This window comes from Notolepis coatsorum, assembly GCF_963971535.1.
Source record: "Notolepis coatsorum genome assembly, chromosome: 3".
Lineage (NCBI taxonomy): Eukaryota > Metazoa > Chordata > Actinopteri > Aulopiformes > Paralepididae > Notolepis > Notolepis coatsorum.
The window spans coordinates 107,115,022-107,142,933 of record NC_140167.1 but is presented as its reverse complement, the minus strand read 5'-3'; the positions used below and the strand labels follow the sequence as shown (position 1 = coordinate 107,142,933).

The 27,912-nt window shown below is 46.2% G+C and overlaps 1 protein-coding gene across 1 annotated transcript in view; it reads right to left on the bottom strand.

Annotated features, from left to right (window-relative positions):
- LOC311225679 (glypican-6-like) overlaps positions 1–27,912 on the bottom strand; it is a 633,700-nt gene that overhangs the window by 122,892 nt on the left and 482,896 nt on the right. The window contains exons 5-6 of the mRNA XM_084311077.1: positions 13,105–13,235; positions 6,201–6,347 (exon numbers count right to left, since the gene is read on the bottom strand). Of these exons, the coding sequence (XP_084167203.1) occupies positions 6,201–6,347; positions 13,105–13,235 (278 nt within the window). The remainder of the gene's footprint in view (positions 1–6,200; positions 6,348–13,104; positions 13,236–27,912) is intronic.

Sequence of the window (27,912 nt, the reverse complement as noted above, 5' to 3'; positions counted from 1 at the left end):
AACAGCTAGGCCGTGGAATGTGCGTGTACGAGTATTACTGCAACTAAACAACACAGCATTGTGAGACACATATACTTAGTTCAAGCAATGGAATAACACCAGTTTCTACCTGCATGTGGAGCATCAAGCTAATAGAACCTATTACTGAGTGTATGTTGCAGACCTTGCTTAACCTCGTAACACAACACGACTCATCTCACAACGTAAAAGTGCAGATTCATATTTACACAACCCCACAATATGAATTGTTGAAGAAACACACAGTTTGTTCGGCCAAAACATAGTCCCCCTTATGTCGGGGAACTTTTTTATTTATAATGTTTTTTTAAGGCACAAAATCATAGAGGGGCCGGGGAGGGTGTAAAAGAGAGGGGATACAGAGGGGAAAATTCACACAGCGGCGTCTGCCACCTCGCGCCGCTCGAGTCTTGCCACCCCGAGGAGCCCCGGAGGGACGGTAGGTTACTGTCTGCTGGTCACGACGTTCCCTACCGTCTCCTCCGGTCGTGGATGGGCCGGCGGTGGCAGAAGCGCCGTCTCTTCTCCTGGCCCTCTTGGAAGGGCCAGCAGCGGCGGCGGAGGCAGTGGTAGCGGCGACGGAGACAGCTCGACGTCACGGAAGCCTTCTGACTCCACCGGCAAGGACGGGAGGCGGAAAATGGGGTTGGAGGATGGATCTCTCCTCTGCCATCTCTCTGCATGTTGAGGTCATCAACCGCAGGGCCTTCCCGAACAGACCAGCGTCGGAGAGGGCGGCCGTCAGAAGAGGGGCTCTCTTCCGTTCCGGCACACGGGCCTGCTCCAGCCAAAGATGACGCTGGCCCAGGGTAGCCAGGGCGCGCACTTTCCCCATGGCTATGGCCAGCACCTGGGAAAGGTGCAGGACAGCTCCTGCAGCCTGGGTGATCTGATCGCATTTTACCTCGTTCAGATCCGTGCCGCCCGTCATGATCCCCGATACAAATCTAGCCAGGTGGGCGATGTTAGACGCCGCAGCCAGCGATTGTGTACCAGCGATAAATGACTGGTCACCCCAATAAGCCAATCGCCTAGCCGATTTCCCGTGGAGGACCGGCTTGCATAGGGGTTCCCACACCATATCCGGACAGAGGAGAGCGGCCATCGGACTGTCAAGCCGAGGCACGCCCTCCCCCATACCTTTGACTAACCCCGACACCCGCGTAACTGGTACGTAGGTGGGAGTTAGTCCCATGATGTTGGACACCGCCTGACCCCGACGAACATAGGCCCCCATTGAGGGGAAAAATGGGTAGACAACGTCCACCCCTCTCACTGGGCGACGCTGCCAGGGATGACCTATGAGATCATCAGGGACAGGTGCAGGCAATGGCAGTGGCAGCGGCATGCCGTTTGCGGCGGCGGCTACCGCCATGAGCTCGGGAAACAAAGCCTGCAGTTCCCCCTGCGGACCTTCCTCCACCGACCCCGCATCCCTCACATGCAGCAGGCTGCGACTGGTTAAGGAGCCACAGTCTGATGTGGCCGACAGTAGGGCATCCTGCTGATGAGGCCAAGGTGGTTCCTCGACATCCTCGAACAGGGAGCCCCATGGAGCCATTTCTCCCCCCTCCGGTGTTTCCTGGATAGGAGGGATACTCTCCTCCACGGGACCATCATACAAGAATCCGTCCGCCTCTTCCATGAAGTCCTCAGTTTCCATCGGAAATCCAGAGCCGGACGCATCCTCGCTGGTCTCCAGCAGTTCCCCAAACCCAGGCCGTTCGCGTCTGCATGCTACCATCTTGCGACGTGAACGGGCAGACGCGAAAAGTTTGCGTCGCAAATCCTCTGGCTCCAAGACAACCCCCCGTTCACCAACGGACGATTCCCCTGAACCAGAAGAACCAGAGTCGAGATCAGGCCATCGCCGGAGCGACGGCACCGACTCCTCGGCTCTTCGGAGAGGCAAACTATCCATCGGCTGTCTCCTGGGCTGGGTCGGCAACCATGAAAGTGGCAACAGCCCAGCACCAAAACGCACGACGGAGGCGGGAATGGAGAACCGCTGGTGAAGAGTAGGTCTAGCGGGTCTACTCTCCGCGGAATACATTATGACCCAAACTTTTTCTTTACAACAGATATGAGAAGAAAAAATTAAGCACAATGTAAACTCGTCACAACTCTTTTCAACTAACAACACGTTAAGTGGGGTACTACCGGGCACTTCCTTGTGGTGAAAGCGAGAAGGAGGAGAGCAGGTGACCACACACCTGCTTATGAAGGTAAGCTGATGAGGGGTGTGGTCAGACTAATACTGGTATTAAAGGTACATTTGTGGAATTTATTCAGTGCGCATGCACGTACGCGAGGGAGTGCATGAGTGATGCCAAGCGGATCCCCTAATGATACAGAACTCCCTTTATTGATGTGGGATTGCTGCAGCCATGAGGCAGTGATTATTACTTTCTTAATTAATTGAGTCACTAACCAAAGTAAACCATTATTAATCTTACGTAAGAGGTATTCAATTACTGCAGTAGAGAAAAAACTAAAACAAAACCTTGCCGCAACTGAATTATGTTAAGAAACAGCGCATCCTTTTGAAAATAAATGATGTAAAAAGGTAGAGACATTTATCATTTGGGGTTTGCTTTGTTGTGGGGGCTCGGCAGAAGATAGCTGTACCTACATAACTGAGAGACCAGTTTGAAATGAGACCATTGGAGAAAGGCAGTGGAGGCTGCAGAGGTAATCCATGATGAGAACTGTCTCTCAGGCTGAATTGGACTGTCAGCTCCATGTTAACCTTTACCCCGATGCAGAACGTTAGGTGCCAAGGTTGTCCGAGATGGAAATCGGTGTAACGAGATCCAACCCGGCAAACAAACTGATCTGATTGAAAGCAAAGGTCTGCTTTACGGCAAACAATTGATTTAGCCAATTTCACAAAATCTATCCATCTCTTTCTCTAAATGTTTTGGGGGGGGTGGGGTTCTATTTACTAAGCCCACAGAGGTGATAAGGGCATGACAGGACATGGCACACCTTCCCCTGCCCTCTTGGGGGTAAAGCTGTTGATTCGTTAACGAACACAGATCGATAGACGGGAGGGAGCCTGAACAGGGGGACAAGCAGAAAGAATTAATTTCCGTCTCGGAGGGCTTACCGTGGCAAATCACCAGCTTTAATCAACAGTGTCAAGCGAGAAAGACAAACGATGTTTACACTGAGGCACGGCCCCTGCCTGAGCACAGGGGGCCTGCTTGCCTGTGTGTATATCTCTGTTGCTCATTCTCCATGTCTGTCTGTCTGTCTGTCTGTCTGTCTGTCTGTCTGTCTGTCTGTCTGTCTGTCTGTCTGTCTGTCTGTCTGTCTGTCTGTCTGTCTGTCCCTCTCTCTCTCTCCCTCTCCCTCTCCCTCTCCCTTTCCCTCTCCCTCTCCCTCTCCCTCCCTCTCTCTCTCTCTGATCGCACACAGACAGCTCTAAGTAGCCTACGTCTCTTCACACCTGGCATTAGAATGTGAGTCCACGTGCGTCTCGAGTGACACCTTGCGATCGGATCTTGCTTCCCTGCTCAATAGGCAGAGAAACACTTAAGCCTATACACTTACAGAGGCATAATGTAATAAGATAAGATAGGATGAGATAAGATGGATCTTTATTAATCCCCGTCGGGGAAATCTGGGGTGTCATAGCAGCGACAGGAGAGGGAGAGGAGAGGTACAGGCAGGATAATAATGATTAAAATATAAGAATATAAATATAATACGAAATGTTTTATAAAATAGAGATAGATCTGATTTGCACTGGATCTCTGGACAGGTGGGACATACGTTACTCTATCAATAATATCACTACAGTATGTACATTATGTACAGCCCACCCTGGTATAATATACAGTACAGCCTCTATCAATAATATCACTATGTAAGTAAAGTATGTACAGCCCATCCTGGTATAATATACAGCCTCTATCAATAATATCACTATGTAAGTATGTACAGCCCATCCTGGTATAATATACCTAGCCTCTATCAATAATATCACTATGTAAGTATGTACAGCCCATCCTGGTATAATATACAGTACAGCCTCTATCAATAATATCACTATGTAAGTAAAGTATGTACAGCCCATCCTGGTATAATATACAGCCTCTATCCTCCTCTCGACATCTCCGCTCTGGCCAGGCAAACCTCCTCCAGCGCCCAAGGACAAATCTATGCACTATGGGAGATCGGGCTTTTTGCTCCTCCGCTCCCAGTCTGTGGAATGCTCTCCCTGAATACCTGAGAGCACCACAGACTGTGGATGTTTTTAAGAAAGGCCTCAAAACCCACCTTTTTAGTAGAGCCTTCTGTTGACCTTTTATCAATTTTTTATTTTTTTTTGCTCCACACATTTTATGTTCTTTTACCAATTTATTTTATCAGTTTTATTATTCTATGTTTCTCTGCTATTTTATGTTTTAGTCTTGCCTATTTTATATTCTTTCTTTCCTTTATTCTCGCTAGCTTTTAAGTCCCTTTAACTGTAGCCCTCTGAGAGTTGCCCCGCAACTGTAAAGCGCATTACAAATGAAATCTATTATTATTATTATTATTCTATCAATAATATCACTATGTACTAATATACAGCCCACCCTGGTAAAATATACAGCCTATATCCTAACTCAACCCTAGGTACAAATATATATAGCTAACCTAAGTCTTCTCTGTACAAATATACAATACTCCATGCTAAGTCTTAGTCTACCATGGTTTAAATTAACAGATTAAGCAGATCATCAATAAATATAAATGTGTATACAAATATGATTGAAGATCTGAATAGATTAATGAACGATAGGCACTTTTGCAAAGTGCGGCAGAGTCTGTGCAGGGTTCAATAGTAAAAAGTCTAGTCTATCCAATAGAGCATAATATACGCAGTGTTTACATTACAATGCATTTCATTAATGTATATAGTTACTGTGAAATCCCTTTAACCCTCGTGCCTTCCTCACTACATAGGGAGATAATGATGCTTAATATAGAGAGTCTACACAACGTTTCAAATGCTTACAGTGAAACTGGAGGGGCGTCACACTAAACCAGCTGGCCAGTTATCATTTTCATTATTCTCGTCTTGACCTCGCCATTTAACGCACGCGCAAACACTGTACGGGGGACTATCCACTTGTTATTTGACTTGTATACCAATACAGAACATTGGAAAGATCAAACATTGTATTTCCAAGCAGCAATAGCAGGATGACCAGCGAGTGTCTCCAGAGATGACAGCGGTGTCGACAAAAGCTGATCAGGCTGATCTCATAAAATAACATAAAGTAGGACTTTCCTCCAAACTGCCACTCAATATGAACTCAAGCGTCCTTTTACAACCTTTGCACAGCTTTTTCTCAAGTGTGCTGAATGTATCTAAAAAAAAAAAAAAACACAAAGAAAAGTGTGAAGGCCGTGCACAGAGTGAATCGGACCCTTTGGAAAACACTGCAGGTAATCTGTGTCCACGTAAATTCATCCTCGGCGTGAAGCGGCTTTAATGATTGTTTTGGGGGATGCTTGAAAAGGCATGGGGCTGGAGGAGGGGAACCGTGAGCGCAGTACAGGCTATAGTAGCCTAGGAGAGGATTCTGATTACATACAGGAATACAATGTAAATAATGGATTCATCATTCAAACTCGATTTTGGTGGGGGGGGGGGGGGGGGGGGGGTATTACAGCCCAATATAGCCTATATATTGGCGTTTAATAAATAATGCAGACATTGTGGATGAAGCCAGCTGAGAACCAACTGGCAACAAGAAAAAAGAGGAAGAAAATGAGAGCAGATACTTTCACCTACTCTGTTCAGCATTATAATTATATAGAAGAAGATTAATAGCCACAAGCACCCAGAGGACATGACACACAGTTGACTACTAGGCAGTCCTTTAATGTGGCCCAGGATGCAAATGTACACACTGCGAAGGTGGTCTGAGCGTCTCGGGCACACCTGTACTTAAGATCAGATCACCCAAGACATCTTAACGCCAGTGGTGAACGGGGCCTCTGTCTCTCTCTTTCGCTCTCTTGCTCTCTATATCTCTCTGTCTCTCTCTCTCTCTCTCTCTTTCTCTCTCTTGCTCTCTATCTCTCTCTGTCTCTCCTCTCTCCCTCCCTCTCTATCGCCTCATTCTCTCTCTCTCTCTCTCTCTCTCTCTCTCTCTCTCTCTCTCTCTCTCTCTCTCTCTTACCAGTCTATCCAGGCTGGTGCCAGCAGCAGTGGTGGGTCGCTCCTCTGGGCTGTACGGTCTGAAGCGGGCGTTGAACACATCCGAAACACCCCTGCTGGACCTGCTCATTCCTGCGGCGGGCTTGGGCTGACCGCAGCCTTGGAAAACCTGCAATTACACACAGAGATGTGGGTACAAAACCGCCCAGCGCTGCTCAAGGGAAAAGCTAGAGTTTCTTTTGGGGATATGCGGAAAATAGGGAGCACACAATGTTTTGTTAAGGCCCTCGCGTTTACCAGCGTGACGGTGCCGAGAGTCGCATTGATTACACCGCCACCGATAGGTCTCCTCAACTGGGGCCGTGACCAACGTTATATATAAGATGATGGAGTTGAGTTTGAGTTTGAGTTTAGCCTTGAACAGAGTTCTGGCAGCCAGCGCTGTGTAGGCTGAGGAATATCTCCTTGCCAGCCACCTACTTATTTTTTACTTTGCTGTGACTATACAATTTTGTGGCCAGGGGGGAGGAAATGCATAAAAACACAGGAAACACATTAACTACTGTTAGTTGAACTAAGATTATGTGACCAGAACCAAACATGTAATTCAAATACAAAGACCTAAATACCTAAAATTGGAGGCGCCGTAATTAGAATGTGTTGCAATACACACCTTAAGGGCACACGTCGCTTCTGAGAAAGTGCATGTGACGCCATGCAAATAGGCCCTATAATTTCTCCACACTTTAACCATGTTTTTTTTTATCCACTTTTTCTCCTCCTATTTTCTGTATTTTCCTCCCATCCCAATTTAGTCGTTATGCCAATTCCCCCCTCCCCTTCCTGGTCGTTGCGCGCATGTGCCCCCCCACTGGTCGGTCTAGGGAGCCCTGGGCCCTCATTTATCAACAATTCTTAGAAAGTGTTCTATTTTCGTACTTAAGCTCAGAATTTAGAATGTGTGTACGCACAGAAATATCGGGATTTATCAACCGTACGTACACGGGTCCTACGCTCCTCCGTATTGATAAATACCATTTGTTCTTACCGTCAATGCTCGTGCATGATTATCCATATATGGTAATGAAACACCCCCCATGGGATGTGAAATAATGGACTGACCCGAGCGAACTCTGAGAAACTCCACGAGCGAGATTGTTCACTGAGGCGCTGTCGAACCAAGAAGACACAACCCGTGTTATGGGATAAATAAAAGGCTGGCGGACTTGTACACGGTGATGTCAGATATCAACGGCTCCCTAAGACCATTGCTGCAATTCTGCCTGGACAGCTCAAAATACTAATAAAGACCGTTCGTTAACCACTGTTTGGCGTTGGTGTGTCATTCTAACCATGCTGGAATAAGAATGCCTTTATTAGTTTTGTTCGATTGGCTATAATATGATTTGTAGAGGCATACAATCTATTTTGTTGTCAGTATTAGGTAGCCTATATGAATTACATATAATAGCAGCCATAGCCTACATTATGCAACAGTAACTTGCGCATATATAATAGCACATGGCACAGCCCTGCGAACCCTGCACAGTAAACTAACTTGATCATTAATCTAGCTGTTGTATCTTTACGCTTATGAAAACATTAAATAGTATAGGCTATAGGCCGTCGCTTTGCATTAATAGCCTATATTCTCAAATGGTATTTAATGGCTATCCGACTCCTCGCTATCCTCGCATACGGACCAGTATACCTTATATCATATCATATTCATATTCATATCATAGTTTACTCTATCAGCCTACCCAGCATATAATACGTTCTTTGTTAGAACTCAACTCGTTATTATTTTGCGCATAGATTGCAGAAATACAGGAATGTTTTGATTTATATTTAAAAGGATTTGACACAAAACGAAATAAGTGGAATTTCAAAGTTATGTAAGCAGAATACAAGTCATATCACCCACACGATATATGCTAACTGTATATCCAGAGCATGTATGCTTTTCATTCATTTAAGACACATTTATTGCAAGGGTTTTGTATACACATAAACTCAACAAATAACCTCTGTTCTCGTTGCAATGCGTTTTTAATTCTTTCTTACACAGTAGGAAGGGGGAAGAACACTATATTGTGCGTGTTCATATGACTTGTATTCTGCTTACAGCTTCAGGGTTCCACTTGTTTCGTTTAACGTTATGGCAAAGCCTTTTGAATGTGGTCGGGGAAAAATAATAACGAGTTGAGTTACGCGGAGCGCAGTCAGTACACCACGTATATTCCGATAATGCTATATATAAACCATGCTGCATTCATTCGGAGAGAAAGACCTATTATTCCAAATGCTATTTATAGGGTTTTGACCATAATTACAATACTGTTGCTATTTTACAATGAACTATAATGAATTACGGGCCATACAGAACACGCCAGTGTTGAAACTAATGCACGGAAGCTTATTTCCGCGTTGCAATATTCATATTCTACCACCGGGCGCCAGGTACGCATGTAAATATACAAAGTCAAGCACAAGTTCAAATAGATAAGTCCCACACTTTGCTTAGAAATGATCGTACGCACGGGTTACGCACATATCTGTGCGTATGCAACGTTGATAAATGAGGGCCCTGAAGTCTATCACATGCTTCCTCCGATACATAGGAGACAGCCAGCAGCCTCTTTTTCACCTGGCAGCGAGGACTCTCATTGGTGAAGTGTAACGCATGGGAGGTCACCATTTCCCTCCCTCACTGTGCAGGCGCCCTGACCGACCTGTATGAGTCGCTGTTTACAACAACCAGATTACCACCCACCGGCTTCCCTCCCGCTGACACTGCCAATTGTGCCAGTATGACGGCCGGCCAAGCCGGAGGCACCGCTGACAGCCGGATTCGATACCAGTGTATCTGCGGTGGTAGACAGACGCTTGGTCCGCTGTACTACCCGGCCGCCTACACTTTAACCACGTTTAACAGTGCTTGTGAAGCTTGTGAAAAATCTTTTTTCACTCCTTAAAGGGATATTGGGGGTTATTGGACCCCTAGCCCTATTTCCTAATTACATTTACTCTCGTTACTGTAATCAAGTCGCTTTTTTTTGTGTAATTGCACTTTTTTTACACTGTTTACAAAATCTGTAATTTTACTTTTACTTATATTATATTTTGAAGTATTTAATCAGTAATTAGTAACTACAAAGTAAAAAAAACGTTGTATGTGGGCTCTCCAAAACTACTAGTCTGTTCAGTATTGTGTTTTTCAAAAAAGCTATTTACTTCAGCTATAACACCCTTGCTTAACTGCATCTGCGTTATTATAGTACAGGGATATAAGTTGGAGTAAACTTTCCCTAGCGCACCACAGGCGCATCACACCCACCATCACACCCATCATCACACCAGGGTTAGAAAAAAAAATGTGCCCCCCTTAATTGATTTTCGGGGGCTTTTTTTGTATTTCGGGGGCACTGAATTTTTATACATTTTTATATTTTTACTCCTTGCTGCTCCTGACTTGAAATCAAATAGGTGTCTGTGGGCAGTTGGCCCGACATTAACAGCAGTCTGTTATAATCACATTTTTATAAGCTAACGAATTCCGTTATATTGGACATTTGTATTAATTATATCAAGCGAAGAACTGAGAAATTTGGCAGAGAGAGACGGCAACATTATCGCGGGGTCCAACGCTGCGTGATCGCTGAAACCAACGACAACCTCCGCCTCCCAACGAAGCGATAAACTAGAGCCATATGAAATCCGTTTTATTATTTTCCAAATTCCATAAAATGTTTTCCCAAATTCAGTTTTTTTCGTTTTAATATTTCAGAATTCTGTATTTAGCTTTTTATGCTCATTTTACCATCAGAAATAGTGTCTAATAAGTGGGTATGAATAAATGTCCACAATTGAATAAGATATAACAGTCCATTTAATGTTTTTAAGTGCTGCAACTCAGAAATACAGTTCAATTTTACACAATATCTTTTAAATAATATTGTGACAAAATAAAAATGCACACAAAAAAAATACACATTTCAAGTTTAAACAATAGATACAGCTACTACTGACATTATCACAATGACAATGTCAGTAGCCTAGCTATATCTATTATATTGTGATGAAATATAGTAATGCATAATTTAGGCACCTTTAGTTTAGTTTATTTCGTTTATAAAGGACAGTGTGTACTGACAATCATTTGCATTAAACAAATGGATGGGGGCACTAGATTTAGCTAGAAGCTATCATTTCCATCTATAGTCCTATGTACTGTAACGTTACATAGCTATTTAATCACAATAGTGATTTTTGCCCGTCCAGTCCGCGGTACGTTGACAGAATTTGCAAAACACCTTATCGCCGGAGGCATAAAAGTAATTAGGATACTGCTCTGCTCTGAATTTAGGGCTTATTGCGGAATTTCTTAGCTTCTTGACAGCGTTAACACCGAAGCAGTGAGACGCTTGGACACTGCTGTGTTGTGTGTAACACGCAGCGCCCCCGCCTCCCCGGTCATGTTTGCTTTGCAACAAACGTTCCACCCAAAAACGGAATTTCAGTCCAGATTAGGCCAAATTCTGCAATATTCCACGTTTTGCAGTTGATTCCATTTTTATTGGTCAATTCCGTGATTCCGTCCGCGATTCCGTGAACGCGGATTTCATATGGCTCTACGATAAACTCATCCCAATAGTATGCAACTGCAGAGCCGCAGAGCCAGCGGCGCTATCAGGTCCGGTCTGGGGACCGCTCAGCAGCGCCACCCACCCAATGGCTGAATTGCCAATGGCTGAATTGGAGTACTGCACTGTGCGGGCACAACTGTGAGCTCTATGGCTCCGCAGCTGCACGCCTCTCGCTAATCCAGCACCAAGCTGCCGCACCTCCATTCTCATCAGCAAAACACAGGTCGCGAGGGAATCATTCTCACAGGACATTATGACCGGAGATATTTAAATATGTCGGACTTCAACAGAATATATATATATATAATTAGTAAACTGTCGGGGGCATTTTGTGCCCCCCTTAACTGATTTTCGAGGGCATTTTGTCCATTTTCACAGGCATTATTGCCCCAAGCCCCCGTTAATTTCGAACCCTGCATCACACATCACACACACCATCACACCCACCATCACACCCATCATCACACCCACCATCACACACACCATCACACACACCATCACACCCACCATCACACCCACCATCACACCCACCATCACACCCACCATCACACCCATCATCACACCCATCATCACACCCATCATCACACCCACCATCACACCCACCATCACACCCATCATCACACCCACCATCACACCCACCATCACACCCACCATCACACCCACCATCACACACACCACATCACACCCACATCACACCCACCGCATCACGCGCCTTTTGCTTGGAGCAGCCGCATGTTGAGAGCCTTCCGTTTGTCATCAACAACAGTAGCCTATAATCTACTGATCCAGAGTCAGCTTCTCTCAGCATCTCCAACTATTGGACATCATGATCATCCACTTCACGAACGTTGAAGTGTTCTGTACAATTCATCAACATGACCACATTTACATTTACATTTACATTTAGTCATTTAGCTGACGCTTTTATCCAAAGCGACTTACAAGTTCTGTACGACAAGCCATCAGGAAGGGCACAACTCTATCAGCTGAGTAACAATGTTCGTCAAAGTGTTGAGTGCTACAGTGTAGGTTAGTTTATTAGGACAAGTGCATGACAGTATGGTTAGTTAGGGTTAGATCATTTTTTTTTTTTTTTTTTTTTTTTTCATTTTTTTTTTTATTCAGATAATGGTTGAAGAAGTGCGTCTTTAGTCGACGGCGAAAGATTGGACGTGTTTCGGCTGTCCTAACTGGGGTGGGTAGTTCATTCCACCATTGTGGGGCAAGGACTGAGAATAGGCGACTTCTCTTTGATGACCCTCCCGGAGCTTGGATAGGAGTAGGTCTGAGGCGGCCAGAAGAAGCAGAGCGTCTTACAGAAGGTGCCTTTAATGCCTCCCGTCGTCTTTCTACTAGGAAATTGGTATCTACTGCATCTTCTTGTCTGACTCTGGAGAAGACATTTCCCATAATGTTGGTGTGTTCCTTTAACCCTTTCACTACCACACTACAGAAGGTTAACCTTTCACTACCACACTACAGACAGTTACTACAGATGGTTAACCTTCTGTAGTGTGTTAGTGAAAGGGTTAACCTTCTGTAGTGTGGTAGTGAAATGGCTAACCTTCTGTAGTGTGGCAATGCAAGGGTTAACCCTTTGTCATGTGGCAGTGAAAGGGTTAACCTTCTGTATTGTTGCAGTGAAAGGGTTAACCCTTTGGTAGTGTGTTAGTGAAAGGGTTAAGTAAGAAATAGGGCTAATAGGGGTCCATCAGAACTATGCCTAACTAACACCTCGTCAGGCGTGTTCTGTGGTGGAAGAAGTACACAGTTCCTTTACTTAAGTAAAAGTAGAAATACCAAGATAAAGTTAGTAGAGAAGTATTTGCTATTGAATGCACTTAACGTGAGTATTTTCATTTTAGGGAACTTTATACTTTTACTCCACTACATTTCAAAGGAAGTATTGTACTATTTACTCCACTACATTTATCTGAACCCATCAGTTACTAGTTACTTTGAAAAAAAAAAGGATTTTGCATAGAAAACATTGCAGAAATTATGATTATATACTTTCACACTGAAGCCTGTCAACGTAATCAGAGCAGCATAACTGGACCACACACCACTTTAACACAACCTATAGAGGTCAATGGATCGAGGATTGAATGCTCCCAAGCACTGGAATACACAAACAGCATGTAGAATGCGTCCTCTTACTTTAGATACTTAAGTACAAGTAGGTTGAAATTTTACTTTTACTTAGTAAAACTACTTAGTTACTTTCCACCACTGGGCATGTTATAATACTGTTGGGGTTGAGCTTCTTCAACATACCCTGTAGGAGACCTGGGCGCTGTTATCTTGCATATTCATGATGGCCTCTGAAATCTTGACATCAATCGGCTCCATGACAGATTCGATGTTGAAGGGTCCCTCCAGCCTCTGTGCCACTAGCAACATGGCATCTGTCACAATGAGGGAAAAGGGGGGGAGAGAGAGAGATAAAGAGAGAGAGAGAGAGAGAGAGGGAGAGAGAGAGAGAGAGAGAGAGAGAGAGAGAGAGAGAGAGAGAGAGAGAGAGAGAGAGAGAGAGAGAGAGAGAGAGAGAGAGAGAGAGAGAGAGAGAGAGAGAGAGAGAGAGAGAGAGAGAGAGAGAATCATTTGTAGTAACAATTACAGTTGAAAGGATAGTTGTATGTTTTTTTTTCAGTTGTAGTACAGAGACCATCAGTTGAAGGACTACGGAAAAATATAGTCCTAGAACGAGATGAGTTTAATTTTTTTTGCCTTTCTACTACTATTACTTTTTCTCCTATCCAGAATTTAGTCGTTCCCACTTCCCTCCTGGTCAATGCACTGTCCTACTGTCTGAGGAGGGTGTAGACTACCACAATACCACATGCTGCCCTACTGTCGGTCTGAGGAGGGTGTAGACTACCACATGTTGCCCTACTGTCAGTCTGGGGAGGGTGTAGACTACCACATGTTGCCCTACTGTTGGTATGGGGAGGGTGTAGACTACCACATACTTCCCTACTGTCGGTATGGGGAGGGTGTAGACTACCACATGTTGCCCTACTGTCGGTCTGGGGAGGGTGTAGACTACCACATGTTGCCCTACTGTCGGTATGGGGAGGGTGTAGACTACCACATGTTGCCCTACCGTCGGTCTGGGGAGGGTGTATACTACCACATGTTGCCCTACTGTCGGTATGGGGATGGTGTAGACTACCACATGTTGCCCTACTGTCGGTATGGGGAGGGTGTAGACTACCACATACTTCCCTACTGTCGGAATGGGGATGGTGTAGACTACCACATGTTGCCCTACTGTCGGTCTGGGGAGATTGCAGACTACCACATGCTGCGCTACTGTCGATCTGGGACCGCAGACACTGGGATTTGAACCTCGGGTCTTTGCAGTGGTAGGCGAGTGCTTAGACCTACCCAGCCGCGCCACACAAGATGAGTTTCTGTCTGAGGTTTGGAAAACAGCCACTCACACCCATACAGAGCAGTATCTTAATTTAAACGTTTTGTTGTGTATATTATACATGTTCACAGTTCACACCTGCTCATTCCCATACAAAGCATTATTATACTGTATTATTTAAGAAGGAATAATATCTCCACACACTATTGTTTGTTCAAGGTTCTCACACAAGTCAAATCATGACAATGAGTCACTCCAGTCACTGGTACAGTACTTCTACTTTACATTAATTGTGTGGGCTAACGCTACGGAGGTGCAGGGTATCCAGCACCAATATTTTGCTGTCGACTAAAAACACACTTCAATCAATATCTGAAATGAAAAACATGATGAAAAGTTTCAACACTTGATGAACATTGTTACTCAGCTGAAATAATTGTACCCTTCCTGCTGACTGCTGAAATGCCAAAATGTAAATGTAGATTTGTTATGTAGCTAACTAAGGACGTGCTGGATATCCAGTATGATACTTTACATTTGTGTTGTGGCTAACTAAGGACGTGCTGGATATCCAGTATGATACTTTACATTTGTTTTGTGGTATCCAGTATGTTTGAGGCACAGCATGGATTGTGCAGAGAAAGCGCTCTGCCTTTCAACAATATCATCGACGAATAGATGGTTTCAACTTGACAACATAAACATTCTAAGTGGATTCCATTTGATTTCCTGTCCAGCTATTGATATCAGCAAACACTGCAAAGGGAAATCCAAGCCTCTGTGTATTCCCTGTCAGCTACTGTGTTACTTAGCAACCACTAAGGAAATAAAGGGAAATAAACAACAGGAAATAAACTTGGGCCAAAATATAATGTTTCTGAAAATGTTAAATATGGTTAAATAGGGCTAGGGGTCCAAAATTGTATTACAATACATGGTCACATTTAGCTTGACGTTTTGTACCAGTATGCCCAAAATGTTGCATCTCTCTTTGTTTTAATAATGTAGATTGGGCAACTGTACTGAAATGTAATAATATTGATAAAGCCTGGATATGTTTTAAATCTAGTTTTCTAAATGTAGTGGAGAAACTAGCACCAAGCAAAGTGGTAAGGATCAAGCATAGAACAGAGCCCTGGGTTACTGATGATATTTTTTAAAACTGATACATTTAAGAAATCTAAGTTTTTCAAAATTTAAGAAATCAAGGGATAATTCAGACTACCAAGAGTTTAAGAAACTAAGAAGTGAAGCGAACAGGGAGATTATGACAGCCAAAAATCCCACTTTTCTGAAAAGATAATCGAACACAGGAACAACCCCAGTAAATTGTGGAAATCATTAAAGGATCTAGGCTACAGCAAAAGGTTAAAAACCAAACCTAGCAGCCTTAGTTTGAACCACAAGGGTAAATTGACCTCAACAAAAAGAGGTGGCAGAGGGGCTGAACAGGTACTTTACATCAGTGGCAAATAATCTAGTAAAAGATCTCCCAGAGCATTCAGGGCGTTTTGGAGAAACACAGGTTATATATTCGTACTTGGCATCGTGTCCCGCTCTTAAGCCATACCGAGATATACCTCATCTCATATACCTACTGTACACCATCAACGAAAAACAAATACACCCACCACCTGCCCCGCCCCTATAGAGGCGTACTATAAAGTACTAGGCGTGGTCACCACTCACTCTTCCTCTATTTCGTTTCCATCATAGCGGTCGCAAGTCGCCCTATGTAACTAGTGCTATGAAAAGATTAGAGAAATTGCGTAATGTTGAAGGCTTACCGGAGGTTTGCTTACCCCTGGAATCTTCGGGGCATGTTTCAGCGACACGTCGGGCCTATTCTGATGTTTCCTCGTCTGGTGGCAGCAGATCAAGGAGCAGCATGCAAGGTTTGGCTATCGAGCCGGCTTGTACACAGGTAGGCCCTGTGTCATCAGGCATTGATGTTGGTGTTATTAATGCTGTGGAGTGTGTGTCGGCGCCAGGGGCGGGATGGCTTGGTGAACGTTCCACTGCAGTGGACAATTTCCGAGCGATCCTGGAGCATGCTGCTAACACTAATGCTACTAATGCTACTGCTAATGCTAATGCTAATGCTGAAATGGGTCGTTGTTCTAATATTCCCCGCCGCGGGACGTTGCCGCTTTTCCCTCCTCTTGCCCGGTTCATTGATGAAGGTCAGTCGGTAGCTAATGTGGGGGGTTTCGCTGAGTCTTATTTACCTTTTTTACGGGTAAAAGGGCTGACAACAGGATGCAGGCCAGGTGTACCATGGCTAAGCTTTAATCCTGTGCCCCGGCGGGGATGAACGATGTCCCACCCGGCCGATGCTTGAGAGCAAATCGGCTCGGAGGGTGGCAGTATGGACGGATGAGTGGTATACTGCTGCATGATGGTTTTTAGCGGCGGCCAGTGTTATGGCTTAGCTGGCTATTTTCCTATCCACATTGGCGTCGGGTAGTGGGGCTATGGGTCCAGCCGACATTATAAACATGTTGCATGTTTGTGGTGTTATAGAGACCTTGACTCAGTCGCAAGCTATAACTGTGGGGAGGATTAGGATGCTATCAACGTTTGTTAATAGGCATGTCTGGTTGGAGCACTCTCCTCTTGGGGAAGAGGATAGGTTTTCTCTCCTCACGACTCCTTTTTCCACGGTTCTGTGGAGGCGCAGGCGGTTGTTGATCTGGGTCCCACACCGCCTCACGCTGTGCAGCCAGAGGTTGGAGCACGGCCTCGTCAACGACTGTGGCGAGGCCCTCGACAGGCGGCCATGTTTCCCCCGCCAGTGGTACCCTGGGCGGAGTCAACGGGGATCCACAAGGCCGACAGCCTTGGCGGCCGAGGGATCGGCCATTTTGGGTGTATTCGGCTTGGATCAAACAAGCCGTCGTCATTCTGCCGCGAGCAGCCCGCTCCCCGTTCAATCCTCTCTCCGTCACCAACGGAAGAGGGGCTCTGATCGTTTTCCTTTGGCTGCGGGCCGCGAACCTTCTTTGAAGCGCATGCGGCCCCACTTTTCACTTCTCATGGGGACAGAGGCTGACACCCAGTTGATGGCTGAGCCTGGGTCTGTCCGTGAGAATGTTGTGCTGTCGCGTGGCTCCTGCACCACACGTTGTGTGATGGGTGAGCCTGGTGTTACGGCTGCCACTAGTTACAGTGGTCAGCAGGGGGACTCGAGGCCTCTTCAGTTGAATGCACAGCAAGGGTTACCCCGGCCTCGCCTTCGCCAGGCGGGGTGTCACGCTGATGCCTCCCACTCCGGTGAGAGCGGCAGTGGTCTGCAAAGAAGAGGCGAGCGTGATTTGGGTGATAGCAATATCACTGCAGGGCTACGGCGTGTAGGAGCCCATGGGGTCCTCACGCCTTGCGTGTCTAGCTGTAGAACAACTCCTCAGCATGCGCTAGAGGGGTGTTCAGGGGGGGGTGTGTGTCAACCAGTTTGATGGCAGCTTCTCCCATATCAAACCGGCCCTTTCTGTCGGGGTCCCCCCTTGGGTGCGTCGCACAGCGGGAGGGACCAGGCCAACTATCTACTGTTCCTTGCGGCCCAGCGTCAGTTGACGGCGGGTGCGCTGTGGGATTATTTTCACATATGGCGACAATAATGCCGTTTGGAGGGGTGGATAGAGAGAATGTTGAGGGAGGGGCTTGTTTTGCAGTTCGCACAACCCCACCCTCCGTTCTCAGGTTTGGTGCCGACCCTATTGTCAGGGTCAGAAGCAGTGACAGCCCTGGCCGACGAGATCCAATCTCTGTTGGCGAAGCAGGCCGTAGTCGTGGTCCCGAGAGAGGACGCGATGTCAGGCGTCTACTCCCGTTATTTTCTGGTGCCCAAAAAAACGGGAGGGGTCAGACCTATACTGGATCTGTCCGCGTTCAATCGTATGATTGTAGCGAGACCATTCAGAATGTTGACCGTCAAACTCCTGCTGCTTGCTGTCAGAAGGGGAGACTGGTTCACTGGTTTTCCCTCCTCACAGGAAGTTCCTGCGGTTCCTGTTTCAGGGCGTAGCGTACGAGTACCAGAGGTTGCCGTTCGGCTATTCTCTGGCTCCCCGCACATTCACCAAGTGCGTAGCGACTGCGCTGGAGCCTCTACGTCGTCGGGGAATACAGGTTCTATTCTATCTCGACGACATTCTACTCCTCAGCCGGTCGGAGGAGGTTGCCAGGTCTCATACCAGGCTGGTGGTGGAATTCCTCACCAGGCTGGGTTTTTCTGTGAACTGGAAGAAGAGTACACCTCTTCCCAGTCAACAGGTGGAGTACTTGGGCTTGACGCTGAGGTCAAGGCCCATGATTGTAACCCTCTCGGAGCAGCGGAGGGTGTCTATCCTACACGCGCTCGGGGGTTTCCATCTGGGAGGGACGGTCACGGCGCTGCAAGTGATGCGCCTGCTCGGTATGATGGCATTTGCTCACACGGTGGCTCCTCTTGGCCTCCTCTTCATGAGGAGGATACAGAGGTGGTTCTTCTCTATGGGAATAGATCCGGTGAGGGGCAAATGGAAACGGTTGACGGTTCCTTTGTCGATATGGGGAGATCTCGCCCATTGGAGGAGGCTGGGTATCCTCACCATTGGGGTCCCCATGGTCAGCAGGCGCTCACACGTCTTCACCGACGCCTCTCTCACGGGTTGGGGAGGGACGTGTCGGACCAACGCAGTGTGGGGCAGCTGGACGAAGGTCCATGCTGGCCCGTCTATGCTGCACATCAATGTGTTGGAATTGAAGGCGGTCCTCCTGGTCCTCAAACGGTTCGACCACCTGGTGGTAAGCGAGCACGTTCTGGTCAATATCAATATGCAGGGTGGGACTCGTTCCATCCGCCTGCACCGGGCGGCGGTCGAACTTTGGCTATGGGCATCTCGCAGGCTGCGCAGTCTGAGGGCGCTCCACATCCCTGGTGTAGAGAATGTGGGCGCGGATATGATGTCTCGGGGCGGTCCTCGTTACAACGAGTGGGAACTCCCTCACGATATAGTCAGGCAGATCTGGGATCGCTTCGGGGAGGCCTCGTGGATCTGTTTGCGAGCCGACGTTCTCACAAGTGCCCCTTGTGGTTCTCGGTCAGTCGGGCAGATCATCCCCGCTTGGGGGTGGATGCCTTCTCGATCTTTCCATGGCCGCCCGGCCTTCTGTACGCCTTTCCTCCTGTACAGCTGTTGAGTCAGGTGTTGGAGCGGATATGAAGGGAGCGCAGGACGGTGATCCTGGTCGCGCCGGACCGGGGCACGGCAGTGTGGTTCCCGGTCTTGATCCAGCTACTGGTCTCTCCGCCTTGGGTTATTCCTTGGTCGGCGACGGCCCTCTCTCAGCAACACGGGTCGCTGTTTCAGTACCTGGTGTTGGGCCAACGTCTGATGGTGTGGCTGGTGGGAGGGTAAGTCTGGAGAGGATGGACCCTTCTGTGGTTGATACCATTCGGAATGCGCATGCTCCCTCCACTGTCGTGCTTTACGCGGGCAGATGGCGTATGTTCCAAGAGTGGTGTAAGGCGGGGGGCCGGGACCCAGTCTCCTGCCCCCTGGATGCTGTCCTTGGTTACCTCCAGTCTCTCCTGGATAAACTGTCGGCTTCGACGGTGAGGGTATATGCAGCAGCTATATCCTCCTATTATGAGGGATTTGAGGGGGATGTCTTGTTCAGCCACCCTCTTGTGAAGCGTTTCCTGCTTGGCGCTCGACGCGTTAAGCTGGTGCAACGCTCTTTGGCTCCGAGTTGGGATCTTCAATTGGTCCTTGGTCGGTTGTCCTTGGCCCCGTTTGAGCCGCTTGAGCAAGCGCCGTTGGGACGGCTGTCGTTCAAGACCGCATTCTTGCTGGCCGTCACCTCTGCTAAACGCGTGGGTGAGCTCTGTGCTCTTTCGGTACGTCCAGAGTGCCTGTCTTTTCGTTCCGATTGCGGTGCCACTCTGCAGCCTAATCCTGCCTTCCTGCCTAAGAATATCCAGAGTTCCTTCCGCTCCAGGGATATTGTGGTTCAGGCGTTTCATCCGCCGCTAGTCATGTCCGGTCCGTGCTTTGGGAATTTACCTCAGCCGTACTCAGGACCTCAGGGTTACCGATCAGCTTTTTGTCTGTCACGGTGGTTCTCGTGCCGGTAAGGCACTATCGAAACAGCGCCTGTCCCATTGGTTGTGCGAGGGCATTGCCCTCTGCTACACGTTGGCCGGGCTGGATCCCCCTGGGGGCGTGAGGGCGCACTCCACTCGTGGGGTGGCAGCCTCTGCCGCTCTGCTGGGTGGGGCCTCGGTGGAGGACATCTGTGCTGCAGCTTCATGGTCCTCCCCGGGCCCCTTCGTAAGGTTTTACCTCATGGACATGACCGGGGGTTCTGTCTCCCAGGCGGTTCTGGGGTCTGTGGCCTCTCCTGTTTCCCGTCCTTTGGTAGGGTAGCAGGGGTGTGTGGGTATGGGCCACAGTGTATTGGGTCACACGTGGTTCCGCCTGTGCTGTGTGTTCAAGGGGTTCTAGTTCCCTCTTGCTCGCACTCGGGTGGAGTTGACTGTGCCCCCCCTTCATTAGGAAGGATGGGGTGACGGGACTCCCCAACCCATTGATGTGGGCTTACGGGTCCTCAGGGGGTGCATCTGTCGGGCCTCGCGTCCGCTCTACCCGAGCACAGAAAGACTCAGAAGAAGCTTCTATCCCCAGGCCATCAGGCTGCTAAACGAACAATAATCGCTAAACGAACAATAATCACTATGCAACAACCATCAAATGCACACAGCACACACACCCACACGCACACACTCACTCAAACAAACAACACACTGCAGCACCCACTCTCCACACTTTAGATCACACAAACACACTTACACTTTATATTTATTGATAAAGGATTTGCACTACAACTCGTACACCTACTGTGAATTGTACCTAAATTGCACCTCGTCCCATTTCTCCATTTCTGCCTTGCACTATATAGTATTGTATATTAGTACACTGCACAGTATTGTATATTGTATGGTAACTACGTCTATTCTGCATCGAACATTGTACATATGTCTAAACTGAACACTGTGACCTCTTTTTTTTACTTCTAATTTTACTATGTTTTTATTTCATACTTATCTTGTCTTGCACAGTCTCTGGAGCGCAACAGTAAGAAGCATTTTGTACAAAAGTATTCTGTACTTCTGTATGACAACTATTAAAGAAACTTGAAACTTGAAACTTGATATCTCGGTATGGCTTAAGAGCGGGACACGATGCCAAGTACGAATATATAACGACAGGTTATGTATATAACCTAGTTATATGAGTACTGGCTAAGCGTCCCGCTCTTAAGCGGCCCTGAGTTCCCTTGGGGAATCTTTTCCTGGAAACGGGTTTTTTACGAGGAAGAGTGAGTGGTGACCACGCCTAGTACTTTATAGTACGCCTCTATAGGGGCGGGGCCTGGCAGGTGGTGGGTGTATTTGTTTTTCGTTGATGGTGTACAGTAGGTACATGAGATGAGGTATATCTCGGTATGGCTTAAGAGCGGGACGCTTAGCCAGTACTCATATAACTATATGAGTATTACTCACAACTAGGGCTGCAAGAGGACTCTTTTTCTTTTAGTAAAGTGACAGAGAGCGTAGTCCTCAAGAGGCTAAGTCAACTTAATTCCAGTAAAGTGACAGGATTAGATCAGATGCCTGCTAGGTTTCTTAACGACGCAGCAGAGTGCATCACCCCTGCTATTACCCACCTAATCAATCTCTCCATAGAGCATGGGAAGGTACCATCAGATCTAAAGAGTGCTAGAGTAATTCCACTCTATAAGAAAGGTAATAAGTCAGACAAGGGTAACTATAGACCAATTAGCATTTTAAGTGTACTATCAAAAGTCATGGAAAAAATCATTCATGAACAGATCAATACATATTTAGTGAGAAACAGTATCCTATTTGAGCATCAGTCAGGCTTTAGACAATCTCATTCCACTGAGACTTGTCTGGTGTATTTGACTGACTGCATCAGAAAGGAGATTGATGCAAAGAAATTCTGTGGAATGATCATGTTGGACCTACAAAAGGCCTTTGATACGGTTGACCATAGTGTCCTTTTATTTAAATTGAAGGCGATTGGGTTTAGTGGGTCAGCGTTGAACTGGGTCACCTCATATCTATCAGGCAGGTCTCAGATGGTAGATGTAAACGGGACCTACTCCTCAGCCAAGGCGATCACCTGCGGGGTGCCTCAAGGGAGTGTCCTGGGGCCTCTCTTCTTTCTAATTTACATAAATTATATGAAGAATGCCTGTTCATCAGACCTTTTTCTTTATGCGGATGACTCAGCCATTCTGGTCTCCCGTAAGGACTTGGCTGTAGTGGAGAGGACCCTTAGTGAGGAGCTATCAAATGTGCAGACATGGCTGTCAGATAACAAACTATCTCTTCATCTAGGAAAAACAGAGGCCATCCTGTTCGGATCAAAGAAATGGCTTGGTAAAGAAATTGAAATGAAGGTAAGAGTAGGTGAGAAGCAAATAACAAACAAGGATTCTGTAGTATATCTAGGCTGCATAATGGACAAACATCTTACAGGAGAGGCCATGGCTAAAAAAGCCCACACTAAAATCTGCCAGAAAACGAAATTCCTAGCTAGACAAGGGGAACTACTGGACCAGGCAACACTTAAAATGCTAGCGGGCGCATTAGTACAAAGTCACTTTGACTATGCTGCCACCTCCTGGTTTAGTGGCACTCCACAGGTCCTGAAAAACAAACTTCAGACAGCTCAAAACAAATTAATGAGAGTAGTCCTTAAGCTACCTCCACACACTCACCTAGGGCCAACTTTCTTTAGGCAACTAAACTGGCTTCCGGTCAATAAAAGGGTAATTCACATCAAATTAGGTCTCACACACAAGATAGTTCAAAATACAGGTCCGAAATATCTATCTAATTATTTTAATCGATTCCGTGACAATCATTCATACTCCACTAGAAGGAGCAGTACGGATTTTATTCTGCCAAAATTTTACTCTCTAATGGGCACAAATACTTTTTTATATTCTGCAGCACTGGAGTGGAACAAGCTTCCAGTGGCCCTGAAAAACATTGAAGAGGGGGGAAGCTTTAGACGTGCCACAAAGAAATGGCTAGCCAGTGAAGTATAGAATAGCCACGTCTAGGAAGGAGAGGGTAGGGAGTGTTTTTATGGGGTTGCTATATGTTTTATTATGATGCTCTGTTTTTTATTATGATGATCTATGTTTTATTATGATGCTCTATGTTTTATTATGATGCTCTGTTTTATTATGTTTTATTATGATGCTCTATGTTTTATGATGTCTGTCCATGTCCAAAATCAGGGACCATGATGGAAATAAGTGCTTGCACTTTCTCATGTTTTTATCCCTTGGATGCTGTATTTTACTCCACAATAAAAATCAATCAATCAATCATAATGACAATTGTGATCGAAAATATTATCAACATGTCCATAGCTCTGTGTTAAATCTCTGTACAGCTTTGACTAGTTAATAGTTAACTAGTATACAGCTACAGCTCAGACACTAGGGCGACAGTCTTAACAGTGTTCTTAAAACAACGGCCAAGGGCCAGAACAGTTTGACTTAGATATGACACATGCAAGGTTCTTTTCTTGTTAATCTTGTCTCCAGTCTTGTGTCAGACACGACAAAGGCCCTAAACCCATCTTTTATTTTCATTTTCTCATCTTTGTTCATTTTTGTTTACTGTACATTTCTTGTCATATCTGTTCATCTTTTGATGTCATGTCAACTTTGTACTTAATTGGAAGCCTGACCAGAGCTCGCTCTCACTTTGTGGTCAGACATTTTGTCTCCGATTGTAAACTGAGAATACCTCTCTTTCTGTGGCCACAGAAACGGAAATAAACTATGTTCTATTTTTATATACAAATTGACTCATCTGAATTTCTAACAGTTCACCGTCATGGCTGATTTTAAATATTCCACAACACAATACACACAACAGTTTATTTACCTTTCGCTATCAATTACAAGTAGGCCAAATGTTGTACAAGTCAACATCAACACAATGGGTCTCGCTTCCTAATTGATACACAGCCTCGGTGTGGAAACTATTTCCCTCTTCCTCGTCCAGCACATCATTACGTGGCATGAAACGCTTCTGGGGGTAAATTCAATTTTTATGTAGATCAACTCGGTCGTGTCAAATAAATTTGGTTATACAGAATCAAACGCTGATGAGCCGTTGATGTAATATAATTTTGTGAAAGCCAAGCAAATTTGAGTTGTTATTTACATGCGCCGCAGGCTACGGGGGAAGCAAGGAGGTCAACGCCTCATTAATATCACTGGCTGGACAGAAATATGGCCTCGTCTGAACATAGGATACACTCTGCATTATTGGGCAGCAGTGGCCTGAAGCAGTGGTTCTCAATGCGGGGTCCGCAGCCCCCCCCCCCCAGGAGTCTGTGAGGAGGTTTCACGGGGGTCCCCAAGATAAATAGGGAGTGGTTTCATTTCACTATTTCATTAATTAACCCTTTCACTACCACACTACAGAAGGTTAACATTTCACTACCACACTACAGACGGTTAACCGTCTGTAGTGTGGTAGTGAAAGGGTTAACCTTCTGTAGTGTGGTAGTGAAAGGTGAAAGGGTTAACCTTCTGTAGTGAAAGGGTTAACCCTTTGTCATGTGTCAGTGAAAGGGTTCACCTTCTGTATTGTCGCAGTGAAAAGGGTTAACCCTTTGGTAGTGAAAGGGTTAAGCCCAACAAGGGAAGACCGGTAGCCTCGCCTAACAAGTGTAGTTAAGTATTTTAATGCAGGAGGAATTATGGCGCAGGACACTGAATATATCGTGGATCTTTGTTGACTCTGGATGTTGTGAGAGGTAACAGATTGAATATACGGCAGCTGTTTGACGTCCTAAACTCCAGTCTAGACCAGGAACTCTACAGTCCAGACCAGAGCCAGCGAGCGTTCAGAACACAATGAAGGTACCATGTACAAGTAACACCAGAGCCAGCGAGCGTTCAGAACACAGTGAAGGTACCATGTACAAGTAACACCAGAGCCAGCGAGCGTTCAGAACACAATAAAGGTACCATGTACAAGTAACACCAGAGCCAGCGAGCGTTCAGAACACAATGAAGGTACCATGTACAAGTAACACCAGAGCCAGCGAGCGTTCAGAACACAGTGAAGGTACCATGTACAAGTAACACCAGAGCCAGCGAGCGTTCAGAACACAATGAAGGTACCATGTACAAGTAACACCAGAGCCAGCGAGCGTTCAGAACACAATGAAGGTACCATGTACAAGTAACACCAGAGCCAGCGAGCGTTCAGAACACAATGAAGGTACCATGTACAAGTAACACCAGAGCCAGCGAGCGTTCAGAACACAATGAAGGTACCATGTACAAGTAACACCAGAGCCAGCGAGCGTTCAGAACACAATGAAGGTACCATGTACAAGTAACACCAGAGCCAGCGAGCGTTCAGAACACAATGAAGGTACCATGTACAAGTAACACCAGAGCCAGCGAGCGTTCAGAACACAATGAAGGTACCATGTACAAGTAACACCAGAGCCAGCGAGCGTTCAGAACACAATGAAGGTACCATGTACAAGTAACACCAGAGCCAGCGAGCGTTCAGAACACAGTGAAGGTACAACGTACAAGTAACACCAGAGCCAGCGAGCGTTCAGAACACAATGAAGGTACAACGTACAAGTAACACCAGAGCCAGCGAGCGTTCAGAACACAATGAAGGTACCATGTACAAGTAACACCAGAGCCAGCGAGCGTTCAGAACACAGTGAAGGTACCATGTACAAGTAACACCAGAGCCAGCGAGCGTTCAGAACACAGTGAAGGTACCATGTACAAGTAACACCAGAGCCAGCGAGCGTTCAGAACACAATGAAGGTACCATGTACAAGTAACACCAGAGCCAGCGAGCGTTCAGAACACAATGAAGGTACCATGTACAAGTAACACCAGAGCCAGCGAGCGTTCAGAACACAGTGAAGGTACAACGTACAAGTAACACCAGAGCCAGCGAGCGTTCAGAACACAGTGAAGGTACCATGTACAAGTAACACCAGAGCCAGCGAGCGTTCAGAACACAATGAAGGTACCATGTACAAGTAACACCAGAGCCAGCGAGCGTTCAGAACACAATGAAGGTACAACGTACAAGTAACACCAGAGCCAGCGAGCGTTCAGAACACAATGAAGGTACCATGTACAAGTAACACCAGAGCCAGCGAGCGTTCAGAACACAGTGAAGGTACCATGTACAAGTAACACCAGAGCCAGCGAGCGTTCAGAACACAGTGAAGGTACCATGTACAAGTAACACCAGAGCCAGCGAGCGTTCAGAACACAATGAAGGTACCATGTACAAGTAACACCAGAGCCAGCGAGCGTTCAGAACACAATGAAGGTACCATGTACAAGTAACACCAGAGCCAGCGAGCGTTCAGAACACAATGAAGGTACCATGTACAAGTAACACCAGAGCCAGCGAGCGTTCAGAACACAATGAAGGTACCATGTACAAGTAACACCAGAGCCAGCGAGCGTTCAGAACACAATGAAGGTACAACGTACAAGTAACACCAGAGCCAGCGAGCGTTCAGAACACAATGAAGGTACCATGTACAAGTAACACCAGAGCCAGCGAGCGTTCAGAACACAATGAAGGTACCATGTACAAGTAACACCAGAGCCAGCGAGCGTTCAGAACACAATGAAGGTACCATGTACAAGTAACACCAGAGCCAGCGAGCGTTCAGAACACAATGAAGGTACCATGTACAAGTAACACCAGAGCCAGCGAGCGTTCAGAACACAATGAAGGTACCATGTACAAGTAACACCAGAGCCAGCGAGCGTTCAGAACACAGTGAAGGTACCATGTACAAGTAACACCAGAGCCAGCGAGCGTTCAGAACACAATGAAGGTACCATGTACAAGTAACACCAGAGCCAGCGAGCGTTCAGAACACAATGAAGGTACCATGTACAAGTAACACCAGAGCCAGCGAGCGTTCAGAACACAATGCAGGTACCATGTACAAGTAACACCAGAGCCAGCGAGCGTTCAGAACACAATGAAGGTACCATGTACAAGTAACACCAGAGCCAGCGAGCGTTCAGAACACAATGAAGGTACCATGTACAAGTAACACCAGAGCCAGCGAGCGTTCAGAACACAATGAAGGTACAACGTACAAGTGGGTGATGGAAATACACAGAACATTGGACTAGTTCTGGGTAGCAGGCCAGGGTAACATTATAATAACATAATAATATTGAAGCTATTAGTAACTGTAATAATAAGACTTAGCATAATGCTAGAATAAACATGGGTATACGAATATATTAGGGCCTTGCACTACAGCATACTGTATTAGAGTGACTCATTTCTATCTGTTTCACTTTCTCCACTGTTAATCTCAGTAGACAGAATTTGTCAGCATTCGTAAAATCCTTGCATTCTCAGTGAGGGCAAAGGTGTAGGGGATGCTGCTAAGCCATTTTCAGTCGTTTCTTGAACATCTTTGCTGGAAAAACCAAACAAATTGTTATTCAAAATACAAAAGAGTCCACACCACCTGACTATAAATGTAAAAAATTATGTTTTATCATACAAATATAGTTTGTATTTATTATTATTATGATTATTTAATCCCAAGGATGTCTGTAGAATCGACGTGAACACAATCACCGTT